At 40.1% G+C, this 16,418-nt stretch overlaps 1 protein-coding gene across 1 annotated transcript in view; it reads left to right on the top strand.

Moving 5' to 3' along the window:
- Positions 1-16,418, top strand: part of cspg4 (chondroitin sulfate proteoglycan 4) — a 99,053-nt gene that overhangs the window by 73,015 nt on the left and 9,620 nt on the right. Inside the window, exons 4-8 of the mRNA XM_020456613.2 lie at positions 3,351-3,821; positions 7,256-7,432; positions 9,880-10,078; positions 12,266-12,397; positions 13,919-14,079. Of these exons, the coding sequence (XP_020312202.1) occupies positions 3,351-3,821; positions 7,256-7,432; positions 9,880-10,078; positions 12,266-12,397; positions 13,919-14,079 (1,140 nt within the window). The remainder of the gene's footprint in view (positions 1-3,350; positions 3,822-7,255; positions 7,433-9,879; positions 10,079-12,265; positions 12,398-13,918; positions 14,080-16,418) is intronic.

Genomic DNA, 16,418 nt, shown 5'->3' with positions numbered 1-16,418 from the left:
TGATCACTAAGGTCATTACAGAAAACACCTATCAGGATTATTTGTGTGGATAACATCAAGAACAGTACCTGTTTCTGGGTATTTGGAGTCATACGTTGTGGGATTGGTAATAACCTGAGAAAGATTTAGGACTTTGTCAGTTGGTTTAAGCATGTCCCAGTTTAGTTCAGCTAGCAGGACTAATTCAGATTTAGTGTAAAGGGTCAGGAGAGAGCTTAGGACAGGCCGGTGCTTATGGAGAACGATAGCACCCAGCAACAGTCAACAAAGAGCTATTTGAAAGTGTAATACTTAAAACCAGTGTTAGGTTCTAATTCTCTAAGTAAAGCACTCAACGGACATGATGTGAAAGTTTAACCAAGTTTAATTCTTCCCAGAGGGTCAATACAGCTGCATTCAGACAAAACATTTTTCAACCACCACAAGTGTATATATACACTCCAATTTAGGCACTCCTCCTTCACTCCAATCCTTACATCTTTTATGGTTTGACAGGAGGACAAAGTGATAAGGGAGAAACAATGGTTTATTACCCTAAGGGGATCTGACCTGACCTCAACCCCCTTGATGCCTAATCCAAAGATCTCCACCCGTATCCCCTATAGCAATCCAGTGACTTCCTCCCGTCCACCCAACACATTCCAAAGCCATCTGGCTCCTACAGATAACCATTAACTTCTGATGTAAAAACCAGTCTCTATCACTCTTAGATATTACACTTCTAGGTATACAATGTTCCAAGTTTATCCCAGAATCTAACACCAGCAAATCAAATTGTTTAGGGATGGACTTGGTGGAGACAACCGAGCACTGAAGGTGATCCTTGGTAAAGATTGCCATCAAATTGTTTAGGGATGGACTTGGTGGAGACAACCGAGCACTGAAGGTGATCCTTGGTAAAGATTGCCACTCCCCCCCACCTTTGGAAGATCTGTCTTGCCGAAAAAGGTTATAACCAGAAAGGTTAACATCAGTATTCAAAACACTCTTCCTTAACCACGTCTCAGTAATGACCAACACATCTGGATTGGAACTGTGAACCCACACTTTCAATTGATCTATTTTAGGTAATAAGCTTCTAGTGGTGTTAATGTGCAGAAAAACCAGGCTTTTGCGAGAGCAGAAATCAGTGAAGCAGATATCAGAGCACAAGTCAGAATTGGGGCTAGCAACAGTAGATAGGCCAGGGTGTACATGCACATTTCCAGATATCATCAACAGTAATACAATCAAGGCACCGCATAGGACAGGGAGAGAGCTCTGCAGTGCTGATTTATGACATCTGAATGTGCATCAGATGGTAACAAGATCATATTGTACAGCAATTTCAGGAGGCAATATGAATACAAAGCTGGCGAGAGGTGATTAGAATAGGATGGGAGGCCAAAAGTCTGTGTAACCAATAGAGAGTCAGAGTCCTGAGTTTGGGAACAAACAAAGTCTGTTCCACGGTTGGGGAAAGAAAATTCGTAGTCAACAAAGCATGCAGGAGTCATGAGGCAAATAGTGAAATAGTCAAATGCAGAAGAAACATATAAAATATATAACGACTTGGGGATTAACCATTGTAAGTTCAGAGTCACTCGCCCCAACAGTGCCTGTGTGCTGGAGGCGAGCAAAAGCTCGGGAGAGAGGTTTAGGGGTGTGTGGTGGGGGTACCTGTACCAGACAGGGGAAGACAACCAGGGCAGACGGTGAACAGATCGCCAGGTGGAATCTAAGTAGCAGTGCAGCAGGCAACGGGAGTAGGTCTCACACCCACTTGGGAGAAGCTGTTACTTCTGGAGGCAGATTTATAATATATTTGCAAAAATGTCTAAAAACCTGTTTTCGCTTTGTCATATGGGGTATTGTGTGTAGATTGCTGAGGAATTGTTTTCATTTAATACATTTTAGAATAAGGCTGTAACATAACAAAATGTGGAAAAAGTCAAGGGGTCTGATTACTTTCCGAATGCGCTTTTAATCTTGTTTATGTACTTAATTATAGTCTATTTAGTGTGGAAAACACTCACTAAGTACACCCTAAGGATATATCTGGAATCGTGTTGTTTCGAAGATGAACACGAGTGCACTTCATCTTGAGAGCCTATTGATGAAGTTACATTTTTTTCAATGCATATTGCATTCCTGTTTTCACCTTGAATTGTGAAGTAATAAGAAACCTATTGAAAATTGTGCTTGATATTTAAAGTTTAATTTCTCAGAGGACCTTGTTCTGTTCTTTTCTCAGTATTGCCTTAAGAAGGACCAAGATGTACAGACATTGAAACAATTATTGAGAAATGTCAAACAAAGCTCAGGTTGTCCTTTAAATGTGGCCCTATTGACCATGGGTTTTGTGGAGCTTTACTTGAAGTGCATTCTCACATTTAGTTGGAGAACCAATGCTTCCCACGGTTGTGTCAAGTTGGCTGGATGTCCTTTGTGTGGTGGACCAACCTTGATACACAGCAAACTGTTGACGTGAAAAAAAATCAGCAGGGTTGCAGTTCTTGACACACTAAAACCGAAATTAGCGTAAAATAATATCGTTTTTTAGATATCAATACCAAGCTTTCCCAAGTGACCAAAAATAGGGCGTTTTTTAAGACCGTATAGCTATGAGTCATAGCAAGTGCCCCATGCCTAATTCACATAGGAATAATGTGTATTTATGACTAATGTTGTGATTATAGATGGTAGAACAGTCAAATATTCCAGAAATGATTTATCCCTGAGGCAAAGCATCTCCCAAACTCAGTCCTCGGGACCCATAGCACTACCCTAGCACTGCACAGCTGATTCAAATAATCAACTATAATCAATAATCAACTAGCTTTGAGATGCAGCTTTTGCCTATTTTGAAAGGTGCTTGTTTTCAGAAGCGCTTCAATCAGGCCACAAAAGTGCCAGACCCCGAATCTTCTTAATTCATATGCAATGAATCAAAGTCAGTGGAGACTGTCTGTTTATTCCATTGCCTAAATGTATAGGTTGTAAAAACCTAAGGGAAGACATAGTAAATGCTACGGTACATTGATGTGTTCATCTTAGTAGCAGAAGGTTTTTACAGTGGTGCTGGAACAAATTGACTGAATGTATATGGAATGTACTGACTGAACTAACTGGTCCAACTTTACATAAGTGTCCCTAAAGTATGTATTTACATGGTAAATTGTAAGTTGTAAGTACTATGTAACAATGTGTAGGCTACTTACAACATAGTCACACACTGCACCTGTCCATGTAATTATCATGTAAATGCATAGCTATTACATAGGTGTTCTACAACCATGTAAGTACAACCATTTAGTTAGTCAATACTTGAAAGTGAATCTGAACCTGGTCTCCCAACATTCTCCCCCCAGGTAGAACAAGCAGACATCCTGCCCTCTGAGATGGTGTTCACCATCAAGGAGCCTCCTCGTCTGGGCCACGTGGTCATGCTGACCAACGACTCGGACAGTACGGCTGCGCCCAGCCTCGACTACATCCACTCCTTCACCCAGGAGGATGTCAACAGGGGGCGCATCCTCTATGTCTCTGCCTCCATCCAGGGCAGTGACGCCTTTGCGGCTGACGTCAGTAACGGGTTCACCACTGTGGATGACCTCCGGATGATGGTGGACATTGTGCCTCGCCTCATCCCCATCCAGGCCCTCAACTTCAGTGTGAGGGAGGGCGGTGGGATGGCCCTTACCACTGAGCTCCTGAATATTTCTCACCCATTCTACAGTGCGGTCAACGTGGACTTCGTCGTAGAGGAGCCACCGCAGCATGGGGGTATCCGCTACTTGGATGGTGACGAACAAGAGCTCACCTTCTTTACCTGGGAGGAGGTGAGTGCTTTTCATAGGTTTCGTTTTGGAGGGGGTAGGGGGGTGGTTGGTTTGTTGATGGATTGATTGATTGATTGAGTTCATTAGCTAATTTAAACGTGCACAGATATCCATATCAACTGTTAAGAGGTGAACTCTGGTATGTGTCACCCCCTGTGATAAAGACAGTATATTTATTCAAATTCAAATGATCAAGGATTTAAAAAACATAACATTTCTATTTAGACGCCAGGAATTGAGCTACTCTCTCTCCCCACATTTGAAGTGTTATTTGTTTGTTAATCTTTCTGAAAAGAAGGAACCATGAGAAAATACAACACAAAAAGGGATTCATTAGTTTAATTGAAAATGGAGTTTGACTTATCCGTTTTGACTTGTTTGGAAACAAACCGAGTCCCACCAGACCACAAGCCATATAATTTATATGCACCATAGCATTTTCTGTCTTAATTACAAGATGCTCACAGAATAATATCCACCTTCCCTGACTTTGATCTTGCTGGTTGTTCGCGAAGACAACCAAGGCCACACTATGTTCACTTTGCTGTTTGCTCAGTAACTCTTTTCACAGTAGCTGCTCACTATTCTGTGCGTTGCTTCTCTGCTGTTTTATGATTCTGTCCATAGTTTTAGATAGAGAGAAACTACAGTATGTGAGACTGTGAGTTGTCTAGTCTCCAACCATGTGGTCCTGAGGCCTAGCACTTGGAAAGAATGAAAAGGAGACATGAGTGGTCACTTGTGGTGGAAAAGCCTCATACCAGGGAGCCTAGTGGAGCTTGTGAGTCACTCCACTTAAGGCTAGCCTGCTACGTGTATAGCTCAGCGCTTCTCCTCACTCATACACTACTCTTCTGAAAAGGTTGTGGAAAAACTGACGGTGATGTTCGGCAGCCCGAAGCCAAAATAAACTTGCCCATATATTCCTATAATAAGGCATGTGCACACAGCCCTCCCTCGCTTTGCTCCCAGACAGACTTTCTGAAAGACCCCACTATGTGTTTCAATTCAACTGGGACAAGCGCATAGCCATGATTCAGGTTAATCTGATTTGGATTTTTAGAGAAGAAAATGTGGGGGGGGGGGACTTTGACATAATCGTCTGCCATCCTGGACACGTTTTCTCTCTGGATCGGTGTATTTTTGTGTGTACTCTCTCTGTACATAGTCAGTGAGTTTTTTTCCTCTTATGCAAGGACGACCAAAAAAAGTTTAGAGGAGAAAACACAACACTTCTCCAAATGAGTACCACATTTAGAAGTAAATCTGCAGACTGACTCGGTTGAGGCAGGATTAGAACCAGAGCATAATTGTTTGTAAATTAAAGATGGTTATGCTTTGACTGATTATTGGACATGATTTGGAATTTCTTGACTCCCTCATGTGGGAGCAGTGGTTATTTTCATGCTCAGGGCCCACTACTCAGCGAAACTCATATTGGCTTAATTGCTGCGTAAAGACATTTCCGTGATAAACTCTTCGTCACGCAGGGGAAGTTTGTGAGGTTATGTCAGAGTATTGTAGCTTACTGCATGTAGGAGATGCAGTGGAGAAAATTAGAGTGAGGGAGCTTTACTCCTGTAGCTGAAGTGGTTGGCACTTCTCATTATAGACTGGTAGTCTATAGTCATAAGTATGAATTAAAGAGGCCACAAGAATGGCAAAAGGTACTTGCATGTACTGCACATATAATAGGAACAGAACATACAGTAAGTAGTATTGTAACATAGGAACATAGTACATTACATGATGAAGGGTGTGTCAGAAACGTCAGATCATTTAAAAACTTTAATAGAAGAACCCCTATATTGACTTTTGTTGTGATGTTTAGAGCTTTGTAAACAAACTGGCTTGGAAGTGGAACATTCTAGACTACCAAAGGTACGATAAACAAATCAAATCAAATTATATTGGTCACATACACATGGTTAGCAGATGTTAATGCGAGTGTAGCGAAATGCTTGTGCTTCTAATTCCGACAATGCAGTAATAACCAACGAGTAATCTAACCGTACAATTTCACAACAACTACCTTATACTCACACAAGTGTAAAGGGATGAAGAATATGTACATAAAAATATATGAATGAGTGATGATACAGAACGGCATAGGCAAGATGCAGTAGATGGTATCGAGTACAGTATATACATATGAGATGAGTAATGTAGGGTATGTAAACATTATATTAAGTGGCATTGTTTAAAGTGGCTAGTGATACTTTTTTTACATCAATTTTTCCATTATTAAAGTGGCTGGAGTTGAGTCAGTATGTTGGCAGCAGCCACTCAATGTAAATGGTGGTTGTTTAACAGTCTGATGGCCTTGGGATAGAAGCTGTTTTTCAGTCTCTCGGTCCCTGCTTTGATGCACCTGTACTAGCTAACAGTACACTTGAGCTTGAAATGAAACCCCTTTATGTCTAAATGAGAATTGTGTAATATCTGAAAATGTAGCTTGCTAGACTATCTTACCCTTATACATCATCATGTATGATGGATGAGTATCCCTGTCACGGATGCCATGCCACGGTTGCCCTTAGTTTGATGATGTAATCCAGAGACAGGTGTTTTCTCCATCTCTTTAGCTATCATACTCTCGCGCCACTGATTTGAAAACGCAATCCTCCAGAAAGTGGAGAGCAACCCTTACACAGCTCCACTACACAATACATTTTTTTTAAAGCCGCGTTCGACAGGATTACCAACACAGACTCACCAGCTCAAATAGACAGAAGCCTCTATATGGCAGACCAATCCGAACTCCTCTCTCGGCATGTCCAGCTCACTCATTATCTCAGCCAATCATGGCAAGTGGGAAGGTTGCTGACTTTTTCTGTGGCTTAACCAACAAGGCTCGTAATTTAACAATTGTATTTGTATTTACAGATGGCATACAAGTTTGTTATTAAGGTGCATGAAAGTTCACATGTTCCAGAAGGCATTTTGATTAAAAACAAAGTTGTGACTTGCGACATAATGTACGCCTAGTTTCCTGAAACGGGTCACCTATGTTATTGATCATTAGAGGGCGAGAAAGACACAGTGATCCATTGTCTGTCTGTCCTCTGGACTCCAAAATACTGGGATATGAAGACCTTGATAGAATATTCTTGATCCATCCATCTCCGAAACATGTGCATGATATATTTTACACACATTAATAATTGCTTTTTGTTTGAGTGTAACAAACTTCCAACATGATATGATAGTGATCAACATCTTGAATTATCACCTTAGTCCAAAATATTTTGCCCAAAGGTTGCCAAATTTTGACTAAACATTCCTAGACACAGGAGCTATTATAGCTTTGCTTGAGACTGGCATTAAACAACACCACTGTGTCCATTCTGCCAATTCTGTTTGCCTACCACTATTGTGTGACAGGAGAACTGACTAGTCTGTGTGACCCCCACGGCCCCTTTTGTTCTCTACAGGTGAAACTTGGACACATCTACTACTTACATGACAGCACGGAAAGTGGCGAGGACAATTTCACACTCTCTGCCTCAGCCTATGAGATAGAGCGCCGCAGCCTTCCCGTTACCTTCACTGTCACCGTCTTCCCGGTCAACGATGAGGCACCTAAACTGACATGCAACACAGGACTGGAGGTACTGAGCTGTCGGTTTACCACAACAGTCGACTGCTCATAACTATATATTTGATGAGTGCAAACTGCTTTTAATTGCAGTGTACTGTATTTCACCAGAACCAATACAAACGCATTTGTTTTATGCTCCAGTTTAGTGCACAAATTTAGGACACTCAAAATCCATTATACTCGTCAGACGTTAACAGTGTTTGTTTGTTTGTTTATTGTTTGTTCATCTATGCTATCATTTATGTTTTGATAAGCCTTCTCAGTGGGTTGCCTGAAAACAACTTAATAGCTAATGAACTATATTCATATGTGATTTACACATTGCCACTAGTTATTAAGGACAGAATTGGTTTGTAAACATCTTACTAATTAATACCTTAATTAAGTAATACACATCTGGCAACACTTTATATTGATAACCCTTTTACGCCTAAGGTTCATTACCAATTTCAGTCATGGATATATTGTATTACCCGTCAATTCTTGAAAGCAAACAGTAAGGCCGTGTCTTAAATCTGACTTGCCTACTACTTACTTAAACTGCATACTGTGTACTAATCGTGCTACATACTATTTAGAACATACTGTTTAGTAAAATGAATGCAGTATGCAACAAATATCAACATACTAGGCAAATCCTACGGAGAATGAGTCATCTAATGTGCATTTCCGTTGATTCCCACCATTCGTTTATTTTGACTCCCCTCAACTGATTATCAGCTGTTGTCAGACACACGTGGGTCTCGAAAGACAATTATTTCCTCAATATTGTGTAGTGAAGTCTACTAAATGAGTATGACATTCTGGCATTTAAAGCATACTACATTTTCAAAATGTAAATAAAAAGTCATTGTTTCACATATCCAAAGTGCCTACTATTTAGAATGGAAATATGGGTATTCGAACACGGCCTAAGTGTTTCAAAAATTCAGAATGCTGATTTTTACTGTAGAGACACAAAATGGCTGGAAAAAGCTATAATCCTCTCACATACAACTGGAAACCGAGTGTGTCATTCAGCTTTGTTCACTCTGACCTGTGGTTCGGCGTATCCACGGTAACCCGTATTTTGGGAAAACTGAGAAGACAAGACCTCAGGCTTTTGGTGATGCCAAGGAACCAGCCAGTCTCTCGCACGGCCACAAAATGTAATATAATGATATGTCTCTCTGTCCGCATGCAGGCCTAGTGTTCATTCATACCAGCTCTAGCTCCTCCTATGAATTCTCTCCTTAGCTTCCCTAGAACTGCTTCTGATTTTAAGGCAGGAAATGTGAGCATAGTGACCTACAGCAAATGATCAGGCATGACGAACAAGATGGTCCGGTCATGACTGATTGCCATAGATCCTGTTGGCCAGGCCCTTGCTACAGCTGTCTTCTATTAGGATATTTTCTCTCACTACGTCTATCTTTCTCTCTCCTCTCCCTCTCTTTTGCTCTAATCTCTCTCTCTCATTTAATCTCGCTTTCTCTCTCTCTCATTTAATCTCACTTTCTCTCTCTCTCCCTCTCTCTTATTTAATCTCACTTTCTCTCTCTCTCCCTCTCTCTTTACTGGGATTTGGAGACGGATACAATTAAAACATTGACACATTGAATCATATTGTTGGCTTCAAAAGAAATGAGACATCCATTTTGTCAGATCAAGTTAAATTTGCAACCCTTCTTCCTGAGGAGAAAAATCCATTGATTGTTATATAAACAATCCATTTCCAGCCCAATTTAGATATAACTTGCCAAAATGACTCAGGGAAATTTCTTGGGTGATAGTGATGTAATGTTGCCATCTAGTGGAATGGAAAGTTAATGGAATAACTAATAATTTCATGGTGTACACACCCCCCAAAACATATTAACTTTATTGTCACGTACACTGGATAGGTGCAATGAAATGTGCTGTTTTACTGGGTCAACCATAGTAGTACAGCAACCCTGGAGCAAATTAGAGTTAAGTACTCTGCTCAAGGGACACATTTTTCACCTAGTCAGCTCAGGTATTTTAACCAGCAACCTTTTAGTTACTGGCCAAATGCTATAACCGCTAGGCTACCTGCCACCCTATACAGTGCCACCCTATACAGTACTACCACCAGACAGCAGTAAGAAAGAATAGGTTTGGCAGAGCACAGGCAGCATTTGCAGCAATCGTCAATTTACATTGTCCATAGAGTACATACAAGTATATGGAGGCCTACATACAATATCATTTTTGGGGTATATAAAACTCAACTGGTATGCTCATACATATCTATTAAAAGTAGTTGAGACATTCTCATAGTTGCTGGTTGAATATGTCACAATGGGTATGATAAACATTCTAAACTGAAAACTTTGGAATATAATGCACATCTTGTTTTACATATGCTTTTTTGAAAATAGACTCACCAAAAGTTCATGGAGATGTATCCCTTTCCTTAACCAAGACCAAGCTCTATTCTCTGGGCTTCTCTCTCAGGTTTTAGCTGGAGAGGAATCGGACATCACCACCAGCATGTTGAATACAGAAGATGCAGACACCCCCATCAATGAGTTGGTTTATTCCATCGAGTCAACCATCAATGGGTTGGTGGCTCTAAAGGTGGAACCTGACGAAGAAATTCAGAACTTCACACAGGCACAAATTAACAATGGGGAAGTCATCTTTATCCATGAAGGTAAGGCTGTTTGAGCTTCTACCTACAGCCTCAGCTATCTCACTGACCCCAATTGACTCACTGGCCACAAATTCACTTTCAGGCTGATGAATCAATCTTTGTCGAAATGTTGGTAAATAAATTATTTCATCGGAGCTACTAGAGTGTGCAGCTCTTTCTTTTCTTTTTAAGGATGCAATTGGTATACCTTGTCTAAGACCTGAAAAACTGTGTTAGCTCCCAAGGCTTTAAAATAGAAAAATTAAGAAAGTCTCACACTCCATGTACAATCTTCCAACAATGTAATGGGTAATTACCAACGTTTCGGCATCACTGTGCCTTCCTCAGGGTAATGTCATGAATACTTGAACCAGGTTATGTAGACACACAGTGCAATTAGTGTAACCAATGACAGTAGTGAGGGGTGTGTCATAATGATTTAAGTTCATTCAAATGAATTAGTGAAACTGTTAAAAAATAGTATATGGCATATTAAATATATTACACTATTGTTATCATATAGAAACAATGGAATATTGTACAATATATTAGCATCAACATACATTATTGTTTAATTCAATTTCACATAATTTTGTATTTCATTTTTGTTACATGTAACCTTTTGGTTCAACCTTAATATATAATGAGTATCCTCAACAGGGGGAACATATTAGGTGTACGCTAATAAGCTGTAAATAACTTTTCAATTTATGTTTTTAGATAGGATATCCAGTAAGCCTCCTTGTAGGAGTAGGATCTCGATGTGACCTCCTTTCCTTGGTAGAGCAACATGCTCAATGCCTGTGTATTTAAGGGAGGAGATGGGATGGTTAGCTTCAACAAAGTGAGCTGCTACTTGATAGCCAATGTTCTTACACCTGATTGAGCTGCAGAGTTCAGCTATGTGTTATAATTATCTTTTCGTTTGTCCTACGTAGGCTTTTCCACATGAACAGGTGATGAGATAGATTACTCCCTCGGTCTTGCATGAGATGATACCTCTAACAGGGATCTTTCAACCTGTATATGGGTGTCTGAAGAAAGATGTTTTTAAAGTGCTATTGCAGTGTGCGCAGCATGAGCCACATTTGTAGTTCCCATTTGGGATAGGTGTCAAGAGTGTCTAAGTGGGCTCAGAGGGCAGGTCAGATTTCACCAAACTATCTCCAATATTGCGACCACGCTTATAGACCACCAGTGGTGGTTCCTTGAAAAGCTGTGTGATTTTTTTTGTCTGATTGCAGAATTTGCCAGTGCTTTTTCAGGATTGCTTTCATTTTCTCCGAACCCTAGGTGTACTTAGTGCAAAAGACGGTTGCGTTGTTTTTCTGGAAAGCCAAGAACATTGGCTATCAAGTAGCAGCTCACTTTGTTGAAGCTAACCATCCCATCTCCTCCCTTAAATACACAGGCTTGAGCATGTTGCTCTACCAAGGAAAGGAGGTCACATCGAGATCCTACTCCTACAAGGAGGCTTACTGGATATCCTATCTAAAAACATTGACCCCTAGTGGTCTGAATATTGACTTTGATCTCAGGGCCTTCTTATGAACAAATGTTCCTTTATGAACAAGTCTTATAAATTGAAAAGTTATTTACAGCTTATTAGCGTACACCTAATATGTTCCCCCTGTTGAGGATACTCATTATATATTAAGGTTGAACCAAAAGGTTACATGTAACAAAAATGAAATACAAAATTATGTGAAATTGAATTAAACAATAATGTATGTTGATGCTAATATATTGTACAATATTCCATTGTTTCTATATGATAACAATAGTGTAATATATTTAATATGCCATATACTATTTTTTAACAGTTTCACTAATTTATTTGAATGAACTTAAATCATTATGACACACCCCTCACTACTGTCATTGGTTACACTAATTGCACTGTGTGTCTACATAACCTGGTTCAAGTATTCATGACATTACCCTGAGGAAGGCACAGTGATGCCGAAAAGTTGGTAAATACCCATTCAATTGCTGGGAGATTATACATGGAGTGTGCTACTTTCTTTATTTTGATAGTTTATTGTTTATTTGCCGTTAGTCACCACCTCCAAACAAGCTATTATTCTGGGTGTGCGACCAGCTCATGTCTTTTATTTTTTATTTTTTTAGCTCCCTAGGCTTTGTAAGCTTTATCTTTGACTCTGATGGTCAACCTATGCCACCTACTATTCTGAACTGTTCCTTCAGGTCTGGAGTCTGGAGGCTTCAGTTTTACCGTGACAGATGGAGAGCACACCTCGCCTCTCTACCGCTTTGTCGTTACGGCTAGACAGCTCACCATCACCATGGAAACCGGGGAGGAGCTAAAGATCTTTCCAGGTGAGCTAACAAAAGCATGCTGGGTCATGAAGTAGTGAACCCAATTTAACCAGACATTTATGATGAACAAATAATGGCCATTTCAAATTGTCTCAGCATGGCTTTGTTTTTTGTTTTGTTGATTGGATAACAAATAGGCCTCAATATCAGAAAAATAGTTCCATGGGTATTTTGTAGCCTACAATGAATACAATTGAGGATGTGTAATGTTTAGCTTTGTTTTCCCTTCTAATCCCCTTTTCCCCTCTTTAAATCACAACATGTTGACATTCCACACTTAGGCATGAAACACACCGAGAATCTCACTGCCGAGACTGCCTATTTTTTTCTCATGCGTTGAAATCTCTAAGCGGTATGCCGATGCTTGTATCACTATCAGAAGCACGTGATCAATGATCAACCACCTGATTGGTTTGATATTGGTTTCGGTAGAAGATAAAAAGGCTACACTGCACGCAACGCCATCTATAATAATTTGCTGTTCTTTTGACCAGCAGGTGCCACTAATATACACAGTGTTGATTAAAGCTTCAAGTAATGAACCTATTTTTGACACAATTCGCGGGAAATGCTAAACTCTTCATGAAGGTTTATTTTCCCATCATTAGTACCAACCCGGTAGTGACGAACCTGGAAATGCTCGTCAGTGGCCAACAACTTCACTTTGAGCCAATCAGAGCGCATGAACCCCCAGATGGGTAGCAAGCAAGAGTGACAACAAAATGGGAAAAAAATGGCATTTTCTTCATACATCCAGTTAAATGTCATGAGCCAGTCACACTTCATATGCAATGTAGGCTATGGGATGGTAATGCGCACAACACTGAATACTTCCTCCAAGCTAACTAACCACTGTAGCTAGTATTGAAATTATAATTAAATTACAATGGATTAGTTTCCATGAAAGAGCTGCCGGTGTTAGCTGCCATTTTAGTGCAGTGTCCTTAGCTAACTAGCTAAGATGTGCTAGCTAGCGAATATGCTAACATTAGCTAGATAGGTAAACAGTTGGCTATGGGCTGGTGCTGGCATTATGGGATTATGGAGAGTGAATTAAATTGTTTATTGGTCATCTTGCTAAGTAGTTATCTAGCTGTGGCCATCTGGCTAGTATCAACAAGGGCTTTCTACAAAATAGCAACATTAGCACAGTTAGCTAGCGAACATGGGAATCTACACAAACTAAGCAACCCACATGGACATGTATTGCCAAACAACCCTACTGCCACCTTCTGGTTTGGTGTATTTTAACAAGGCTGAGTGGCTGACGACTTCAAAGTCTTTGCTGTGTGAACACAAAAGAGATTGACTGCCAACACTGTTCAGAGGTGCTAAGTAAGTACTATCGGCAGGCAAACGTTTGACAATACTACTGGTGTCTGAGCTATTGGAATGTCTGGCGTTAAAGGCTTAAAAGGTGTCAGTGAGAAGAAGCTAAGAGCTACAATGACAGGGCATGTGTTTTATATCCTGCATTATATTCACTTATAGTGAACCTGTACCATTTTTACAATTTTACAGGAACAAGACATGCCATCACCAGTGCCATTTTGAAGGCAGTGACCAATGAGGATGGAGATGAGATAAGCTTCTCATTGGTCAGGCCTCCTCGCCTGGGAAGACTGATCTTAGCCAACGACAGGAACCAGTTTGAAGAGATCACACGCTTCTCACAATCAGATGTAAGGCACAGGATCTCCAGAAGACTGAGAATTATTATAATTTCATTTCCATTGTTCCATCTTCTATTTTAAGAACATTCCAATGAATGGATAAGACATTTACTTCCCTGGCCTGTGGGAAAAGTGTCCAGTTAGTGCATCTGGTTTTCAATTTAGGATGAGTTTGGAAACCAATACTTAGCTAATGCTGTAAGAGACAAGCCAATGTTCCATATTTATGTATATGCTGATAGGAAAAATGATAGGAAAAATAAAGGAAAGCTAAGGAAAATATTACATACAGTACATGCATCCAATGTAGGATCTTAATTTGACCAGTACTGACACAGCAAAATAAACTTGCAGCAACAGGATTTAAATGTTTACTCCATAATGTTGCTTGATCGGTGGTTAGGGTATTAGCTGGCCAAAATTAGGCTCCATGAAAAGTGCAGTACTTTTAATATGTGTGTTAGTGTGGGTTTTCAGTGAATTTACACTACCGGTCATAAGTTTAACACCTACTCATTCAAGGGATTTTCTTTATTTTTTGCTATTTTCTACAATAATAGTGAAGACATCAAAACTATGACAAAACACATTTGGAATCATGTAGTAAACAAAAAGTGTTTAACAAATAATATATTTTATATTTGAGATTCTTCAAATAGTCACCCTTTGCCATGACGGCTTTGCACACTCTTGGCATTCTCTCAACCAGATTCACGTGGAATGCTTTTCGAACAGTCTTGTAGGAGTTTCCGCACATGCTTAGCACTTGTTGGCTGCTTTTACTTCACTCTGCGGTCCAAATCTCAAATTTGGACTCTTGACCAAAGGACAAGTTTCCACCGGCCTAATGTCCATCGCTCATGTTTCTTGGCCCAAGCAAGTCTCTATTATTGGTGCCCTTCAGTAGTGGTTTCTTTGAAACAATTTGACCATGAAGGCGTGATTCACAGTCTCCTCTGAACAGTTGATGTGTATGTTACTTGAACTCTGAAGCATTTATTTGGGCTGCAATTTCTGAGGCTGGTAAGTCTAATGGACTTATCCTCTGCAGCAGAGGTAACTATGGGTCTTCTATTCCTGTATACCCCCATACCTTGTCAAAAAGATTGGCTCAAATGTATTGAGGAAAGAACAGGCATACCTGTTAATTGAAATGCATTCCAGGTGACTACCTCATGAAGCTGGTTGAGAGAATGCCAAGAGTGCAAAGCTGTCAAGGCAAAGGGTGACGTTTTGAAGAATCTCAAATATGAGTTTTGATTTGTTTAACTTTTATTTTACTACATGATTCCAAATGTGTTATTTCATAGTTGTGATGTCTTCACTATTGTTGTACAATGTAGAAAATAGTTTTTAAAAATTAAGAAAACCCTTGAATGAGTAGGTGTTGTAAAACCTTTGACCGGTAGTGTATGTAAATCACAAAATTCATCTGCATCAAAAAAAAAAAAAACTATTGGATATTAAAACATGATTCACATTTTAATAATTTAGCAGACACTCTTATCCAAAGCGACTTTCAGGAGTAATTAGGGTTAAGTGCCTTGCTCAAGGCACATGGATAGATTTTTCACCTAGTCGGCTTGGCATTCGAACTAGTGACTTTTTGGTTACTGGCCCAACATTCTTAACCGCAAAATAATGATACAAAATAGACTCTGCATACTGCATTACACAATGCATTCAGAAAGTATTCAGACACCTTTACTTTTTCCACATTGTTACAGCCTTGTTCTTAAAATTGAATAAATAGCTTTTCCCCCTCAATCTACACACAACACCCCATAATGACAAAGCAAAAAGTGTTTTTCAAAATGTAGCAAATTTATAAAAAAAAAATGGAAATATCACATTTACCTAAGTATTCAGTACTTTGTTGAAGCACCTTTTGGCAGCAATTGCAGCCTCAGGTCTTCTTGGGTATGACGCTACAAGATTGGGTGAAACTCCAAATATAGGTTGCCATTCTTCTCTGCAGATCCTCTCAAGGTTGGATGGGGAGCGTTGCTCCACAGCTATTTTCAGATCTCGTCAGAGATGTTCGATTGGGTTCGAGTCCGGGCCCTGGCTGGACCACTCAAGGACATTCAGAGACATGTCCCAAAGCCACTCCTACCTTGTCTGTGTGCTTAGGGTTGTTTTCCTGTTGGAAGTTGAACCGTCGCCCTAGTCTGAGGTCCTGAGCACTCTGGAGCAGGTTTTCATCAAGGTTCTCTATACTTTGCTCCGTTCATCTTTCCCTCGATCCTGACTAGTCTCCCAGTCCCTGCAGCTGAAAAACATCCCCCACAGCATGATGCTGCCAGCACCATGCTTCACCTTTGGGATGGTGCCAGGTTTACTCAAGA

The sequence above is a fragment of the Oncorhynchus kisutch genome, linkage group LG22 (genome assembly GCF_002021735.2).
Source record: "Oncorhynchus kisutch isolate 150728-3 linkage group LG22, Okis_V2, whole genome shotgun sequence".
NCBI lineage: Eukaryota > Metazoa > Chordata > Actinopteri > Salmoniformes > Salmonidae > Oncorhynchus > Oncorhynchus kisutch.
Note: the sequence above shows the minus strand (reverse complement) of the source record. Positions and strands in the feature narration are given on the sequence as shown.